A 17,525-nucleotide genomic window follows, 5' to 3' on the forward strand; every position below is an offset into this window, starting at 1 on the left:
GCTTTTTTGTCCCGTGTAATTTCATAGAAAAACCGTCTAACTTGAATACCGTATAGTAAGCATGACTTTAATCAGAAATTGTCTTTAATGATTTTGCTTTTTTATTATCTAATTAAATGACCTTTCCATTTCGGGAATGTGCTATCTAACTTATTTGATTCACATGACCACTCCCAAGATTCACGTCTGATATTCGGATAATCTATCTAATTAAGTGATCCCTTCTTTGATATTTTTTAATTATAAAAAGAAAAGATCCTCATTTAATAGGCACGTATCATAGGCAAATAACTCGGCAGTGTGAATACTTGCTTTTTGAGGATTCAGTCATTTTTGCATCGAATTATATAGTCTTTCTTAAATTCTTTTTTTCAAGTTCGAGAAACGATCATTTGCTCGTGTAACGCACGAGCATACCGGTTAAGGGGTTAAATTATTAACAGGAGAGTGCCATTCTCTGGACTTGCGTAATAGCGTTTGTATTTAGCTTCGTAGAATAATGAAGAGTAACCTAGTGATCGTTGATAGATTAGATCAAAATTTTGGATGACAAATCCACAGATTTCATTTTGCTTTTTCAGCTATCGTATTTATATATAAATGGATAAACAATTTACTAGTTGGATTTACTACAATTTTTGTAATAAAAAGAGATGCCAATTTTTATCTATCTCGTTCCTTTTATAATTAACTGCTTGTCATAATAGTCTGCATTTGGAAAAGTAATTCGATGCGTAACCATTTACCTATACAAGACTCCGAAAAATGAACCCTTTGCATGAGAGATGACCCATGGTCACTACGCAAGACGGTGCATCATTTGACGTTTTATTTACTTTATTTTTCAATTTTGATTGTTAAAATCAACTTTTGAGGAAATTCAACTTGAAACAATTATATATATTTATCTTTCGAAACGATAAACAAGCCCTTGTATTAGGTGAATAATTATGCATCGAATTACTTTTCCGAGTGCAAAGGGTTAATCGTCTGCACTTGGAAAAGTAATTCGACGCGCAACTATTCACCTAATACAAGGGCTTGTTTATTACCCCGAAAAATTACTACTTCTCTGTAGGTACTTTTAACAATCAAAACGTCAAAATGACAGTCTAGTTGTATTAACGTCCCTCTAATACAACCAGGCTATTTTGGGACGGATTTCGTAAATTTGAACCGTGGTCAGATGACGAGAAAGATACTTGAGCTGCCCCCCCCCCCTCTCACTCCAACTTCGGAACCACACTAGCGAGAGGACACAAAATGGCAACCATCCTTAATGGTGCCCGAGAAGAACCAAGGATTAAATTTTCAAGATCTTAAGGAAAGTTGTGGTTTGTACAAAGGAAGATTTAGGTACTTTGCGACTCTAGGCAGTGCCTATTATTAAAATCCCTCATTCAATGTGATGGCCAATTTAGTTTCATATTTTAAATTTTTTAGGTTAATATTTTTTTTAACACTGAATACTTTACATCTTGACCAACAACCATGTTTTTGCATAATATTTTTGACCAGATGTTCAGGTTCTCATTAGAAATGAATACGTAAACTTGACCAATCATACTTGATGTATATGTTATTTTGTCATGAAGGGAATGTATTTTCCTAGTTTCCAAATAAATTGTGAGAAAGTACAGATTTTTTTTTTAATCGAACTGCTTGCTGTCCTCTTGTTGGAAATCCGGCACTCATTCTATATATAATTACTTTTGCACAATTATAATAGGGTATATTGTGAGTAATGCTGTACGTGTGGATAGCTAAACATTCACGAGAAAGTCATTTATAGCAAAAAACGAATAACTTTATTATTCTAATTAACTTCACATTACACAAAAAACACAATCATAGAAGTACACACTTTAGGCAAAATCATTTCTTAAGAACATTAATATCTTTGTTGTCGTCGTTCGTCCATGTAAATGTACGACACAAAAATATTTCAGATACATAAAAAAAACATCCAATTTCAGTAATAAGTGTACATTTTCATGTAATATAATATATTGGTATCAAAGGTTATGTGAAATAACCATCACAGCAACATTTACAGAATATTTACAAGTTGACGAATGAAACAGATTTTTTTTTTTTTTTAACATACAAAATTTAATGCATCAAAAATTCGTATTTAAAATCTTTTAGTGAGATTAATGATTTGATTACACCAATTTTTTTAAAATCATTTATTAAAAATTAAATTTTATAAATTCGTTTCAGCCGTCAAATTGTTAAGATAAAACTAAACAGCCGGATCTACGCAGAATATTCTATAATAAGCCACTGACGTAAGTAGATGACACTTTTCAAATCTTTTACAAAAAAAAGAAAAATTTTAAATTCTCATTTCTCAATGCGAGTTCACGGAGAAATTTTCCAATTACGTAACATTTTAATAGTGTAAGCCTTAACCATTTTTGAGAAAAACGTTTTCTGGTTTTTAACTGGAATCCAATTTCTCTATTTGGTTACCTAAATATATTTAATAACCATTTACTAATTACATTTATGTGCAGCTAATTCTAAAAACTAACACTTAATAATACGATAAATTTTGATAATTATGACGTAATCGGACTGCTTCTTTAGAATATATAATTCTTGAAAAACGTGCCCGGAAATTTATAACCAGAAAACACTGTTTCAAAAACAAAATAGAACTCGCAATTTTACCCAAAGCTTTATCCTATTAAAACAAAAACATTTCCAGGATCTTTGACTACAGATACTGTCTATGTTTATCACAATGGTTGAGATCATGATTGAAAGTCAAGTTACCATGGAAACCAAGTATCAGATAACATATGAGAAAACATCAAGAAGCTGAAACTCGGATTGTGACACGATATAAAGTTCCAATGCCTAACATGAGTTATTTCTTTTCATAATAATAAACATAAAATGAGCACACAAAAAAAAAACATCTTGATTACAAGCAAATAAGTAAGTTGATTAAGAAAAAAAAGTATATAGAAATAACATTAAAAAAAAGATTATATACAACTGAAAAATAAGGAACATGTACGTATGGCTAAAAACAAAAGAAAACACAATGGTAGTATCATACAAGCGCAAGAAGCATATAAAGTTGAAATATGAATTGGCGAAACCTCTCACATTTGGCGATATTAAAAATATTTTTAAATCTATTATAGTTAGATTTACACTATTATGCAAGAACTTCTTTTTGTTTGTTTTTTTACATTCTAATATAAAAAGCTTCTAGTTTTAAAAATCCTGAACAACACGCTATTTAGTTTTTTTCTTCAGTTGTGCGTTAAGTGGGCAGTAAAGAGCTATTACAATTTACATTTCTATTATAAGATGTTTGATTGTTCACACTAAAACCATTTAGCATTCGAAGTGCGAAAAAAAAATTCGACCTCAAAATTTTTCCAATAAAATTTATAAATTCATCCCTACATTTTAAAAAATGAAATCAATATTCAATTATATTACGAATATTTAAAAAAAAAAAACCCGAAATCTATATTTTATTGCAAAGCTGCGATACAATTTTCAGCGAATGCTGTTTAAAATCTTATTAATTTTGATTTCATGCTACAAAAAAATAAAAATAAAAATAATAATTGAATAAAAGTTAATCGTGCTTTTAATTTAATAACTTCTCTATGTTTATATAACATATGTTTATTTAACATTCACAATTAAAATAATTTTCTATATTCAAGCCAAGAATATAGGAAAAATACATTTAATGCCTCTATAAAAAGGAAATTAAATCGCGTACGGTAATTAAAAGCTAATAACTATTTAGCTTTAAAGTGTAGTTCATAAATTACTATGAGTAGTCAATTTGAATTTCAACCCTTTCAACTCGGATGTCTGCTCTCAAGTACCATTCAAGACGATGCATTTTATTTTTTTTAAATTTAATTGTTTAAAATACCTACAAAATGGTAAAAAGATGAATTTCCCTTAAAAAAATGAATCTGCAACTTAAAATAATTGCATGTATTTTTTTTTGTTTGTTGTTGTAATAAACAAGTACATGTATTAAATAAATAATTATGCATCGAATTACTTTTCCGAGAGCAAAGGATTAAAAAATCAAATTCAGCACTCGTAGTAATAATGAATGTATAAGAAAAACATTACTCTATTTCAAAAGTTTTAACCCTACATTCAGTCTTAATACTTTTAACAGATTTTACGTTAATACTGAACGCAAATCTTTTTTTTTTTTTTATACAAGAAAATAGCTCGTTTAACAAAAGTTAGTATAAATTTCTCATTAAAAAATTCATCCAAAAAATAAGAATCTAGAGATGCAGATTGGAAACTTCACTGTGTATAAAATACTGGCTAGATTAAACTTTGGCTATTTTAGGAAGAGTCGATTTTTTTTTTCTTCAGTTCTTTAAAAAAGAGTCTTACAAAATTCGACATATTTATGTTAAATACAAAACTGGAGTATTTTTATTAGTCTATTTTTTCCAAGCACATAAAGCACAAAACAAACAAAAAATCCACATAAAAATGCATTGCTTATGATCTCAAATAAATACCACAAATGCAAAATGATTTTTTTAATAATGTTATAAACGTTAAAAAATGTTAGTGATTATTGTCAATAACTTTGGTTAAATACAAATGATATTAATATAAGAAACATAACGACAAGAATTAAATACACAAACAGTATAAAACAATGAAGGTTTCTGCTCGCAGACAAACAATGAATCCAAAACCTCGAATCAGATGCAAGGTGCTTTTAAAATGTATTAAAACTTTAAGTCTTAAAAAAGGGCACTAATATCAATTCAATTTAAAACTATGATAAGCTTCGGCAAAATTTTTTACTTTCATTATGAAATAAATTTTAACTTTAAAAGTGATAATGGAATCAAAATGATTATCTATAAAAAAAATTGAGCAAATATATTACATGAATTCTTTGGTAGGAAAAAAAAATGACCTTTGGTTGCTTTTTATAAAAGTAAATAAGATTTTAAGTTAGTTTCAAACTATGATGGTTTCATCCAATATATGCATAATAATAGTAATAATAAAAATAAAAAAAATCATACTCATCAAAAATTAGAATACATTTTCATATCAAATATCAGTCTTGTTTCAAATAAATTTTGCAATTATAATCATACACTTAAATTTTTCAATCCAACATAAAAATAAAAAAAAGGCATTTAAAAAAATTTTACGAATACATATAAAGAAAGAAAAAATAAATCAAGTAAAATTATGACAAATAGAATCAAATACCACGTCTCTCCAAATAAAACAAAAGGTAACAGCACAATTTTTTTTTTAAAGAAAATTCGCCAAAAATATTTTTTCTGAAACTTTTGTTTCAAAGGAATACATGAAAATTTTCAGAACTACAGAGGCATTTGAATCAATGCTCATACATTGGTCAGAATGCTACATGATCGCTCTCCAGATGAATATTTTGAGCAGGGACAAATTGGCAATAATACTTCGACTTGCAGGAAAAATGACAGCTGAATTCTGCCTCCATTACAGAATAAAAATTCTGCATTAGGATCACCAGTAGAAGTATTGAGCTAGCGACGACCTCCGCCGTTGACGATTCCGTTCCTGGAAAACAACAAAAAAAAAAGAAACTTAGCACAAAATGCGATTTCAAGTTTTCAATCAAAACGAATATGAATTAAATGAATTTTATTTTTAACCGCCAACAAATATTTTCAAAACATTGGAATAAAAGCAGTTGTAGTCTTTAAGTAGAAACAACATCTCTCTAAATGGAACTATAAGTTTTGTATATAACTAGCAAATTACCAAATGTTATGCATTTATATATATTATGTATTTTTTATATATAGTATATAATAATAATCATATATATTATGCATTTATCACTATGGCGGTAAAATTTTCCTTTCCCAATATGAGATGACATTGTTTGTATATGATAAATTGCCGTTCGTTTCAGTATTCTGAGACGACTACTTTTCGTCGATTCTATCTCATTAAGGGGTGAGACGCGGGCGCATTTCCAGAATACTTCGTCATTCTTTGACCTTGATTTTCGCCCTATTAGACACTTTTTTCGTTCAATTTTTTTCCATGTATATGTGAGTATCGTTTCGTTTCGTTTCATGTTATTTTATTTTAATTCAGTCCACGAGTAATCTGAGTTTATTTTATTGTTAAATGTAAACATCATATCTTCTCCTTTCATCTTTCCTCTCACCCCTATTTTGACGAATTAAACCCATCCTAACGCATGCGCAAAAGGATGAAGGGTTTCAGAATCCGTTGCCAAACAATACATTTGAAATTTAAATACATTTGAATTTTTAAATAGTTGGTAACTGGCAGTAAAAATATCAACAAAATATAAATATACAAATAACGGGGGGGAAAGTTTTTATTAAAATATAGTAGCCTTTATCATGGAATAAGTATGGTTACTTGTCAGATTTTCTCCAAACAATACATCTTTTCAAAAGAATAATAATAAAAAAAAAAAAGAATTCAACCCAACTTTACCATAATCTTTTTAATAAGTTGATTTAAGATCGCTTTATCAAGTATAGGAATGAAAATTGGAAGAAAAAAATTATGAGAAATCAAGTCGATATTATAGATTTGCTTTCAAAATCTTTTTTAATGAAATTAAATTTACTTGGATTCCAACTGAAAAAAAAAAAATCGATATATAACTATTTTATAAAATCTTGTGAGACAATTAACCCTCTGACTGCATAATTTTTTAAAACCACTATTTAAATGCGTTGTTTGCAAATAACTTCAAATATTTTTCAAACTAATTACACTGATACTATATGTTGCACGATATTATATAATAAAAATCTATAATCGTAAAAATAAACACTCTTAAAATGCGAAAAACACGAGATGCAACAGAAAATAAACTGATTACCCGCGAGATAAGCAGCTGGAGGGATAATCGGATTAATGCTGTAAATGGACATTTTAAACAGTTATTAATGATTTTTTTTTTTTACTTGCATGATTTTTAAACCAAGCAGACGATATTTTGTCCTCCTCCCCTCTACACGCATAAAAAAAAAATCGAACGTTTATTTTTACCAACTCGAAGCTTTTTTTTTTTTTTTTTTTTTTTTTTTTCCCACGGTTCACTTGTTTTAAACAAAACTTCAAAAAAGCATCTGACATTCACTTGATGGCAATTTTCAACTGAAAAAAAAAAAGCTATATTTTTTAACTGGGATATATCTGACAGATGTTTACACTAAGAGCAGATGAAGATAATATTAAAAGGATTCACCACCTTATAAAAACAGCGACTTTTTTTTTCATCAACTGCCCTTTTAAGCAAGATGAATCGAATGATTTAAAGCTGTTCCTCATCAAGTTTTAAAAAATCATCCTGTCAGTGTTGAAAAGCGAAGCTCAGTTTGATAAATAAAGAAAAGGGTATTTAATTCTTATCAGTACTGGAGATGTATGAATAACTAACCGTATTAAATCCTATACTTCAAATAATCTTGTTTGGCTAGAATTGTAAGATTTCAACAATAGATTAAAGAAGATGCATCGTTTTATATGGCAAACGATATTAAAACGACACTAAGAATAACGCTTAGTGAAGTGGAGTGTGTATGGTTTTTCTTAGTTTTGCTACTTTTTTTTTTTTTTTTTTACATGATTTGGTAGTTTATCGCTGTCGCCGTGGGAATCAAGTTGTACCGTGAAAAATTTTCCAATTGCATTCACAGTAAGCTAAAATGCAGTACTAAGCAATGTGCAATTTAATAGGGGGGGGACTAGTAAAAGTTTTAGTTCTTTAGCCATAGTTCCATAAATTTAAATTCTTTAAAACGAAATTCCGAAATGAGTTTCAATTACGTTTAGCAAAAGATATTCATTTTTCAACCCTCCCCCCCCCCAAATATATAATACCAGTTTTTCTAACAAAAAGAGGCGATTAAAAAGTTTCACAGAATAGCTAGAAAATATAACAAATAAGCTTAGTAATACAAAAGACAAAAAACGCCGTTACACACAGTCCGAGTGTGTTTACAAATTCAGGCGAGCACGTACCAGAAGTATTGACAAAAATCAATACAGCAGAGCGGTTACCGTTAATAGCCAACATAGTGAACAACAGAAGAGGGAAGACCGTTTTAGAATAATAGAAGTCTGGCGGTGTTATTAGAATAAAGAATAAATGGTACTTTACGCCTGACTTTTACATTCCGTCTTTTATAATAAACATAATAGAGAATTGCATGGGAAAGGGTGAAATCACTGGATGTATGAAAGCGCCATTAATGCTACGATGGGTTAGTAATCGTGGGAACTGTTTCAGGTAGACTAGGAAATAATTATCGAGTTGTGAAGGGATTTTTAACAGAATATTTGAGCACGGAACAAAAAGGAATCAGAGTGGATGGCTACATTTTCGAATCTATAAATGCTATATTTTACAGCAACCGCTTTTAGAAAATATCTTCGAGATAGCCTATCATTCAAAGATAATCTATGATGAATTTTCTAAAGTTCTAGAACAGTTTTCAGAAAACGAATTGTTCACTGCAATTTATATTTTATATCAAAATATAAAAGATATCTCGCATTACTTCAAATAATTGCATAAAAATTCAGTGGATTACTTTTATTACATATAAAAATTTTATAATATAAAAACTTTATTTTGTGGTGAAATGGAGATTATGATCCGTGCAGTGGAAGCAAGAGGACCAAAGTCTTCGAGAACATTTCTTTAATGATCACATTTCACACAAAACCCGAAAGACAAGACATTAATGCGCATATCTAAACAGAACAACATATCATGACATTACATTACATGGCATGCGTACCTAATCAGGCATCGCCATCTATTATCCAAAAGAAAAGATAGAGTAATGCAACTGCTAAAACTTGCGAATTTCAGATTATTTGGATATTAAAATGACATTTTTTCCAATTTCTATTTTGACAATAGCAGATTTTCTAGAGCAATTCTTTGCAATGATTTATGTAAACGACAATCAAACATTGCATTTTTTAAAACATTTTTGAATACATATTTGTCAATTATTTCAAAACTTTTTTTTACATAATTATTGGCAATAATATAGTCAAGATATTGAATTTACTTCTCATATTCCAAATATTTTGTGTGTGTGTGTGTGTGTGTGTGTCTAAACAACCAAAAATGCTCTTAAAAATGTTCCATTATCAAAGTCTACATTAGATGCCCCATAAATAAATGTTTACAAATTTAAAAAAATTAAAAACTTTCTCCAACAATAATTAATAATATTCGTATAAAAGAAGATAGTAAACTGCTATCAAAATTTTCGATGCTTTCTTATAACGGAAAGTATAACATTCTCCCCACGTATCAACCACCCCGGCACAAAAGCCAAACGAATTACCGCCTCCACAAATCGTGTGCTGCGCGATCCTAACCGACAGCGGCAGGTGTTGCGAGCCCTCCCCCCTTCAGCTTTTTATGACGTTAAACAGAATAGCGAACAGGGGCACTGAGCTCAGACGATTTTACTTCCAGGTGAGGGAGGAACCCCAGAAGCAGTTAGAATAAGAGAAGCCTCTCGCTGCAACCGTGGGAATTTTCTTGCTTCGAACTCCCTCACCTGTTTGGGCAACCTTGAAGGGGAGGTTTGGAGTTATGGAACAGTCATAGTTTTGAGTCAGCAGCGTTTGTTGCACCCCGCATTTGGAGCGAATATCGTTTGCTGTTTTTGCCGCGGAGCGAGAGACCAGGTGTTTTGTTTTCGAAGAGTATAGAAAAAGGAGGGAACTTTTGGAACTTCGGTGTTGACAAAAGAATGCGACACCGCTCAAATCGTCGAGTGACATCATTCGAGCTTTATGTTCACACCTGTTGCATTAGTCACATTAACTGTCAGACGATTTTTTTTATATTATTTTTATTTAAGATAATTGACGAAGCAAGGAAAAAAAAAGTGAAATCAGGGTTAAAAACTAACAGTAAACAATACTTCCAATGACAACGCACAATGTATATTCGACAATTATCAACCCCCTTTTTTTATTTATTCATTTCAAAACATACTTTTACATTAAGATTCCCTAAATAAACCTTGTGAAATGCTTCATTGAAGTCTGACATTGGCGAACTATTTAATTACACTTATATCAAGAATCTGGAAAAATAGGTCAACCAAAATGAGAAACTATTCAAGTTTCTAATCATTAAAATTTTTTTTTCCATCTCGTTAAAAAAAATTTAATAACAACATTATATTTATTGCAGAAAACTTTTTCGATTTCATCGAAACGTTCCGTATTACAGTTAAGAATTCATTATTTTTGCAATGACATCTCTCTCTCTCTCTCTCTCTCTCTCTCCAGTCCCTTTCTTTCCTTGAGGTGAATACCATGAAACCTTGAAGTGAATGTTCTCACCTTGAAGTTAATATATTTTTTTTTCGTTCAAATAATAAAAAAACGTTTCAAAATAATAGTGAAAGATTTATTTTTTATATTTATATAGTAAATAAATTATAACGATTTATAAATGTTATTAGAATGTAAATTATTTTCGTATTTCAACTGCATTACTGTGACAAGAACATTAAAACCAATAATATTCCTGCATGTTGAAAATTGCACTGCGCGTTTTGCATAATGATTTAACCTAGCCGACCCATCCATAAAACCTTCTACAAATTATAATTTGATAAATTTATACATTTTTTGCAGCGGGGATGGTGGGATTTGAACAGTGTAGCTAATCAACATAAAAGGTAACAATGTGCTAACGTAAAGTAATTAAGAGATGTATGGTTCTAATTACATTTGCCCTTTTTGTTTGTTTTAGTCGTGTTGTAACATAGTCCTGAAAACGATATCTCCAAGAAATAAATTAATCTTCTCAAAAGTCAAAGAATTCTTGAATTATCTTCTATGACTTCTTAATAGGATATATATTGTGTGTTTTTTTAGTTACAATATCGTCCTTTTTTAATGCAACATTAGGGTTATTTTTTGGAGGACCTAGTAAATTTGAAACGCGGTCAAATGGCGAGAACGACAACTGAGCAGGTACCCCCTCTCCAAACTTCTACACCATACCAGCGGGAAGACGTTCGAGCCCGACGACTTTAACGTGCACCAAACCCGTTTACACGACGGCTCTTCGGTGGAATTGGGTCTCGAACCTGAAACCCACTGGTTCAGAAACCGAGACGTCTTGTCTTTTTTTTTTTTTTTTTTAAGTACAATTAGTATAAAAGAAACGACTCTTTCATGACATCTACCGAATAATTATTTAAAAGTCGATTACTTTTCACTTGTTAACATATAAATTCTTAATTGCCAATTAAAGGATCACGGAAAAAGGGTCTTTAGAAGGAAAACTTTCGAGCAGGCGATAATCACAGCAATCCAGATTTTAAAAAAAAGTGAAGCGAAAAGCGATACGCTAGTAATTGCATAAAAAAAAGTAAAAGTTCGAAATCGAAACGAAGCATTGCATTAGACACTTTTACCCACAAAGTTATTACAACCCTAAGGGGAAAAAAAAAAAAAAAAAAAAAAAACGATTTTTTTCTTCTTTTATTTTTAGACAAGATGGAAGGAGCAGCTGAGTTTTGTTTACATTAGCCACCTGGCTTCTCCTCCCCTTTCGTCTAAGCTTGAGCTTTCATCGTCTGACCAGATAGAGCGAGTTCCCCCCCCCTTCCATACTGGAGTGATGGACATGTAATATCACTACTTGGCATCACTGCTATTATTAACAAACATGGAAAAAGAATTAGCCCATGACAGCTGATGGTTCGACATTTCTTTTTGTGATATTATTTACTTTTCGAGCTACTGATACCGTCAAGATCAGCTGCTAACCGCAGGGCTCTGTCTCTCCTCTCAGAGTAAATAGTGAATGAGTAGCAATTATAAGCCTCATTAAATTTTTGGCCATGATCTCAATAGAAATAAAAGCAGGTTTCAATAACTTTTCTAAGCAATATTTGTTAAATAAATAATGTGGACTTTAGATATTTCAGTTAAATTATCTGTTTAGTAATTCAAGTTATTGAATAATTTGTCTATTTATAATTCGACGTATTATTGGTATACCAAAAATATTCACTTAAAAAAAAAAAGAAACTTCAAAACTTTTGATTTATAGCAAAAATAGCAGGAGACAAAAATTTAACGATACAGCACCTGACTGAGATAAAAAGATACCCGAAAAGCTTCAAGAGGAGAAAAAAATATTCAAATTTCAACCCCTTTAAACTTCAAAAATTCACCAAGTTTTCCATTTAATCATGACTGAAAATTTTGCTCGCAAAATCTTTGACGTCATCAAATGTTTCGAACAAAACTTAAACATTTAAATAGAACTACATGACAACTAATTCCCCTCTCCCCCCATTAATACATTCTATAATATGGGCCTGATAAATTAAAGGAACCAAAAAAATACACATTCATTTTAGAATTAAAAATTATGAATTTTCTAGATTTTATTCTTATTAAGCGCACCACATACTATGGTATCAGATTCAGGAAATCAAAAACAAAAAATAGATAAGTAGTACAATAAGAAATAATGTTAATAATTTGGTGTAAACTTAAACGTCCCCTCAAAAGTCCCTTATCAAATTCGAAAATAACATAATAAATGACTATGTAACCGCAGTTGGGGGAGAACCTAGGACAATACCATGGAGTTGGGGAGGGGGGGGGGCATTTCTTCTTAAACAAGAGAAACGCTCCAAAATAATTACGCAAAACAGTCGCCCATTTATCAAACAAAACCTGTAATTTAATCCATCTCCAACTCCAGCAATGTCAAGGAACGGAGGAGATGGAATCAAACGATAACCGGCCAGAAATCCCCCTCCAAACGATTAGTCACTCCATCTCTGAATCATCCAAGCAGATCCACACTTTCACCATGCACCAGTGCGACTCAAATCTCCTTCACCCCCTCCTTTCCACCACCTTCTTAAAGGTCAACAGGTGGCCAAATACTTATCACGCATAACGAACAAAAAAAAAAAAAAAAAAAATGGAGCCTCTCTCTAACCTGAATTTAAGACACCCTTAAAAGTACTTACCGAAAAAATAATATGCAAGAGGGGTAGGCAAGAGATAGTGGTTAATCATCAACTTCCGGTAAGACTTCAGGTATGACATGCCCAACAAACGGAACAAGTGAGTCATACCTGCAGCTTATTAAATAAATAGATTAAAAAAAAAAAAAAAAAGCACACCCATCTTTCAACCTATAAACTGTCCTAAACCGAAAGGAAACGGATATTGACAGTAAGAAGCGAGAAAGGAAATGCATTAATCGCTTCAAAAAATTAAAAGAAAGGAAATGCCATCACGAACAAGGGCAGTTTGTTAAAAAAAAAGTATAAATTATCAGAATTGAGCGACGGAGCGTTTAAAAATAACTACACGTCCAGAATCGTTGCGATTAACTTGACAGCTGCATTTTGACGCGATTTGTGGAAAGATAAACGTGGTTTTTTTTTTTGGAGTAACATTACAGTGATTAAATCACTCTTTATAATTGTTTGAAATCACTGTTATTTCCGGAATTTTCTAAACGGTGATTTTATGATGGCATTTGAGAACCAATTATATAAACTGAAGTAAAAATTTTCACTAAAAAAAAATAAAACGCTAATTTTTTTTTTATTTGTATATCGTTTTTTTTTTTATATTTGCATTTTATTCTGTTTATTGAAGAAACAGTGATTAAATCACTCTTTATAACTGTTTGAAATCACTATTATTTTCAGAATTTTCTAAGCGGTGATTACATAATCAGAATCAATTATACGAATTGAAGTAAAATGTTTCTCTTTTAAAATGGAAAACTGTAAATTTTTATTAGCATATATTTTTGTGATAAAATTTATGATTCTAAAACCTACATTTAATTTGCGAATTTTTTTCTATCGTTAATATTTAATGAATGTAAAATATTCTTATGAATAGTTGTGCACTGTTTAGTTTAGATCACAATTCAATAAATCTTAAAATCGGAAGAATAAAGGGAATTTTTCGCTAAAGGCTTTGGCGCCAGAAATTTAAAAATAAAAGGAAATCTCAAAAATGAATCTAAAACAGAATTTATGCATCTAATAGCAAGAAAAAATGAATATCGAAATCTTATTTTAAGTTGAATTCCTTTTTAAAAAGAACTCAATCTTTTCTCCATGGAATCGAGTTTTGTTCAAGGAAGAAACAGTAATAAATAGATCAAAATCACAGAAAGAAAACACTACCATTCTATGACCAATACAGCTTTAATTGTCGAAATAAATTATACGCAATTACAACAATACCCACTTTTACTGGTAAATCAAACTTCTCTATAAAAAACATCCAATCTTCCACTTAAAAAAAAGTCTGCGGTTTTTCAATTAATCGACAAATTAAACCATTTATATTCCATTCGCTGACCTTCTGAAAGTGGAATTGAACATGACAATGGCCTATTTGTTTGTTCGCCAAAGCAAAAGTGAGTGAAATATGACATCCCATGACAAGCAATCTGTTGCTCAGTACACAAAATATAAATCACAACTGCGCAACAAGCGTCAAAGACACAACACACTGCGCCCCCCCCCTCCCCTGCAACAAAACAATGGCTCTTCCAAGAGGATGGACGGACTAAAAATAAGAGAATTAAAATAAAATCTGCTGGAGAAGATGGTTTGTTGACTCATCTATACCTCCTACCTCTTCCCCACTTTCTGTTCCATCCGAGTTGAGTTATCCAGCTTCTTTTTCGTTTGATTTTATTCAGTAAAACCGCAGAAAGGTTACACGTGAGTGCATGATGCGAGAGAGGGGACGCGGAGCTTTTTTCATATGCGAATCGTCTGCTTTTTTTTTATTCCTTTCTTTTTCTTTGCTGCTGTTTCTAATCGTCCCCCCTCCCCTCCAACCAAACTGCAAGCATCTCTTGACGACCTTTTTTTTTTTTTTTTTTTTGCTTTCCTTCAGACTTATGGTCCCAACACGTGCGTGCAGAACGAAAAGAAGAGTCGTGCCGTGCACACACACCCTCCCAGAAAGAAGCACTTCTTCTTATGCCCCCTCTTCCCCTCCCAGAACCTGTTTGGGTTTGGGGGAAAACTGAACGATACCGTTGTTACGGATTGCTTCAAAAGATCAAGGTCCTTTTTACCTTTATATGGTTGTATTCATATGTCAACCTAACCATAAATGGTAAAAATGAAAAATAGCGGACGATGAGGTTGTTCTATGAATAACAAATAGAAAGATCAGTCACTTGGGAATACTGCAAACTAGAATTTGTTTTAATACCTAAATAAAAGTTTCACTTATTGAAAATCACGGAACAAACACCAAGGATTAGATTCCGACTGCTATCATCAACTCGGATAAGCCTTAACTTAAAATATTAACAAAGAGGTTCCTAATCCTAGTAACAAGATCTGGTTGTAAAACACAATGGTTCGATGTCTTGTTTTGATGCATCAGCTTATTTTTTGGTAGAGATCTTGATATTAAACAGTGTGGTCAATTGACAAAGTAACGTTTGCACCAGCATCTAATCTCGCACTTTTTTTACACCATGCAAGCAAGAAACTTATAATCAATGGCAGATTTAAAAATATCAGTGCAAGACGCTTAGCGAATCAATAAAATCGGGTATGGAATCTGAGCAGGGCTTTACTAACAGGTCACCAACACTATATTATACAATACTATGACAACCTGAATTCTTATATATTTTTGCTTACTGCATTCAAAATCAAAAAAATAAAATGTCCTTATAAAATTATGGAAAAAACCGCTAGACAACGGCAATGATGTTTCGGAGTTCCGGGGTGTGACAAAGTGGTTATGAGCACCTCGACATCATAATTCGGAATAATTATTATAATTTGCAAGATTAAAACTAATTGAAGCTAGTTTAGACAAGCGCATAAAGCTGTAAGTCATGAAATTTGGTAGAATTGTTAGATTAAAACTTTTATGATATATTTATTAATATAAAATAATATTTTGTTTACTTATGAGGGAAACAGAACTTTAATGGACTGGTTTTAACTATTTTGATTAGTTATTTTTGGAAAAAAACAGAAATCGCATGCGTGTAGCTAGCTCATCGTAGTTATCTAAGGCCGAAACAGGAATAATTGAGATTGTAATCCACCAGATTGATAACAGAATTAGTAAATTCTTTTTTCCAGACGGAAAATTAATGCAAGAGTTGTCTATTGCCGACCTAAGTCTTTCTAGATTTGGGCACCGCCGGATTTGATTTGAAGTAATTCGTTACGAATCTGGAATAGTTTTTCGAAGAACTTAATCGATGTTCTTTTAATAAATTCTGAAACAGGTTCAATTTGGAGGTCAATCATGCAGTATTTTCCTTCTGACGTACCACGACGCAGTAACCATCTTCATCCGATGTTTATTTTGGAAAAATTGCAATGTTTATAGCGGATAGATTGAAATAGATTCTATTTCTATAATTTCTCAACGCCTGCTTCTACAACTCTATCGCGTTATTCCCCAATCCGGTATCAACTCTGAATTCCATTTCTTCGAACGCGCAACGATTTAGAAATGTTTTCATTTAACATTCAAAAAGACCTCAGAAAACAGTTCCATGCGATATACATAACTCACCTGCCAGACTTAAAAACCCCATCCACGCTATGAATGGAAACACAATTTGAACCCACATCTACAAATACAAAAACTCGCATTCCCAAACATCCCAGGAACGATTGAAAAAGAACCTCCTCCGGATAATTCAAATGAACACGTAATAGGGCAGTGCAATCGATTGCTGAAAAGAAACATGTTACTGCTCGGTACTTATGCTCGTTGGGCAATTGATAGCGGTTTGGGGTTCTTTTAAATGGGCCGGCATCTATCTTGTCAGATGCATTTAATGGCCCGGCTGGAAAAGATGTCTGAATCTCCTGGGTACAATCGACAGAGGCAAGTTGCTTTCATGGAACAATCCGGTGAGTCGTTGGTATAGATTTAAGGGCGATGCCACATGAAGGCTGAATTGGATTTAGAAGGGGAAAAGATTTAATAAAAATTTCAATGGGTCTTAAAAATATAGAGTTTGAATTGAGATGGCAAGAATTCCTGTTATTAAAGTAGCATAAATAAAGTGGATTTCAGTTTTCGAGTAGGGTTATGGTGGATATAAAACGGCAGAGGCTTATTTTACAGCACTTGGAGATTTAATAAATCGATTTTTATAGTAGTCGATGTATTGAATATAGACAATATTAATTTTTCAGTAATGGAAATCACATTCATTGAAACAATCTACTAATGTTTAGTTAAGATTTCACCATGTATATGTTACCGTTAAAGTATGAAATCTGTTATTTTATAGAATACCTAGTTATTCCATGAAATAACTGATCGTGCCCGTTAAAGTGTAAAACTCTCATGTATTTCATGGTTTAACTAGTTATTTCATAGAATAACGATCTGCAGCCCGTTAAAGTGTAAAATAATCTATATCATATATCTCGCACGACAAATACATTTTACCTTCCACC

At 31.6% G+C, this 17,525-nt stretch overlaps 1 protein-coding gene across 1 annotated transcript in view; it reads right to left on the reverse strand.

Moving 5' to 3' along the window:
* Window positions 1-1,829: 1,829 nt before the first annotated feature.
* The window catches only part of LOC129957400 (uncharacterized), a 94,837-nt gene continuing 79,141 nt past the window's right edge, over window positions 1,830-17,525 (reverse strand). The window contains exon 4 of the mRNA XM_056069701.1: window positions 1,830-5,583. Within this exon, the coding sequence (XP_055925676.1) occupies window positions 5,530-5,583 (54 nt within the window). The 3' untranslated portion in view covers window positions 1,830-5,529. The remainder of the gene's footprint in view (window positions 5,584-17,525) is intronic.

This window comes from Argiope bruennichi, chromosome 11, assembly GCF_947563725.1.
Source record: "Argiope bruennichi chromosome 11, qqArgBrue1.1, whole genome shotgun sequence".
NCBI lineage: Eukaryota > Metazoa > Arthropoda > Arachnida > Araneae > Araneidae > Argiope > Argiope bruennichi.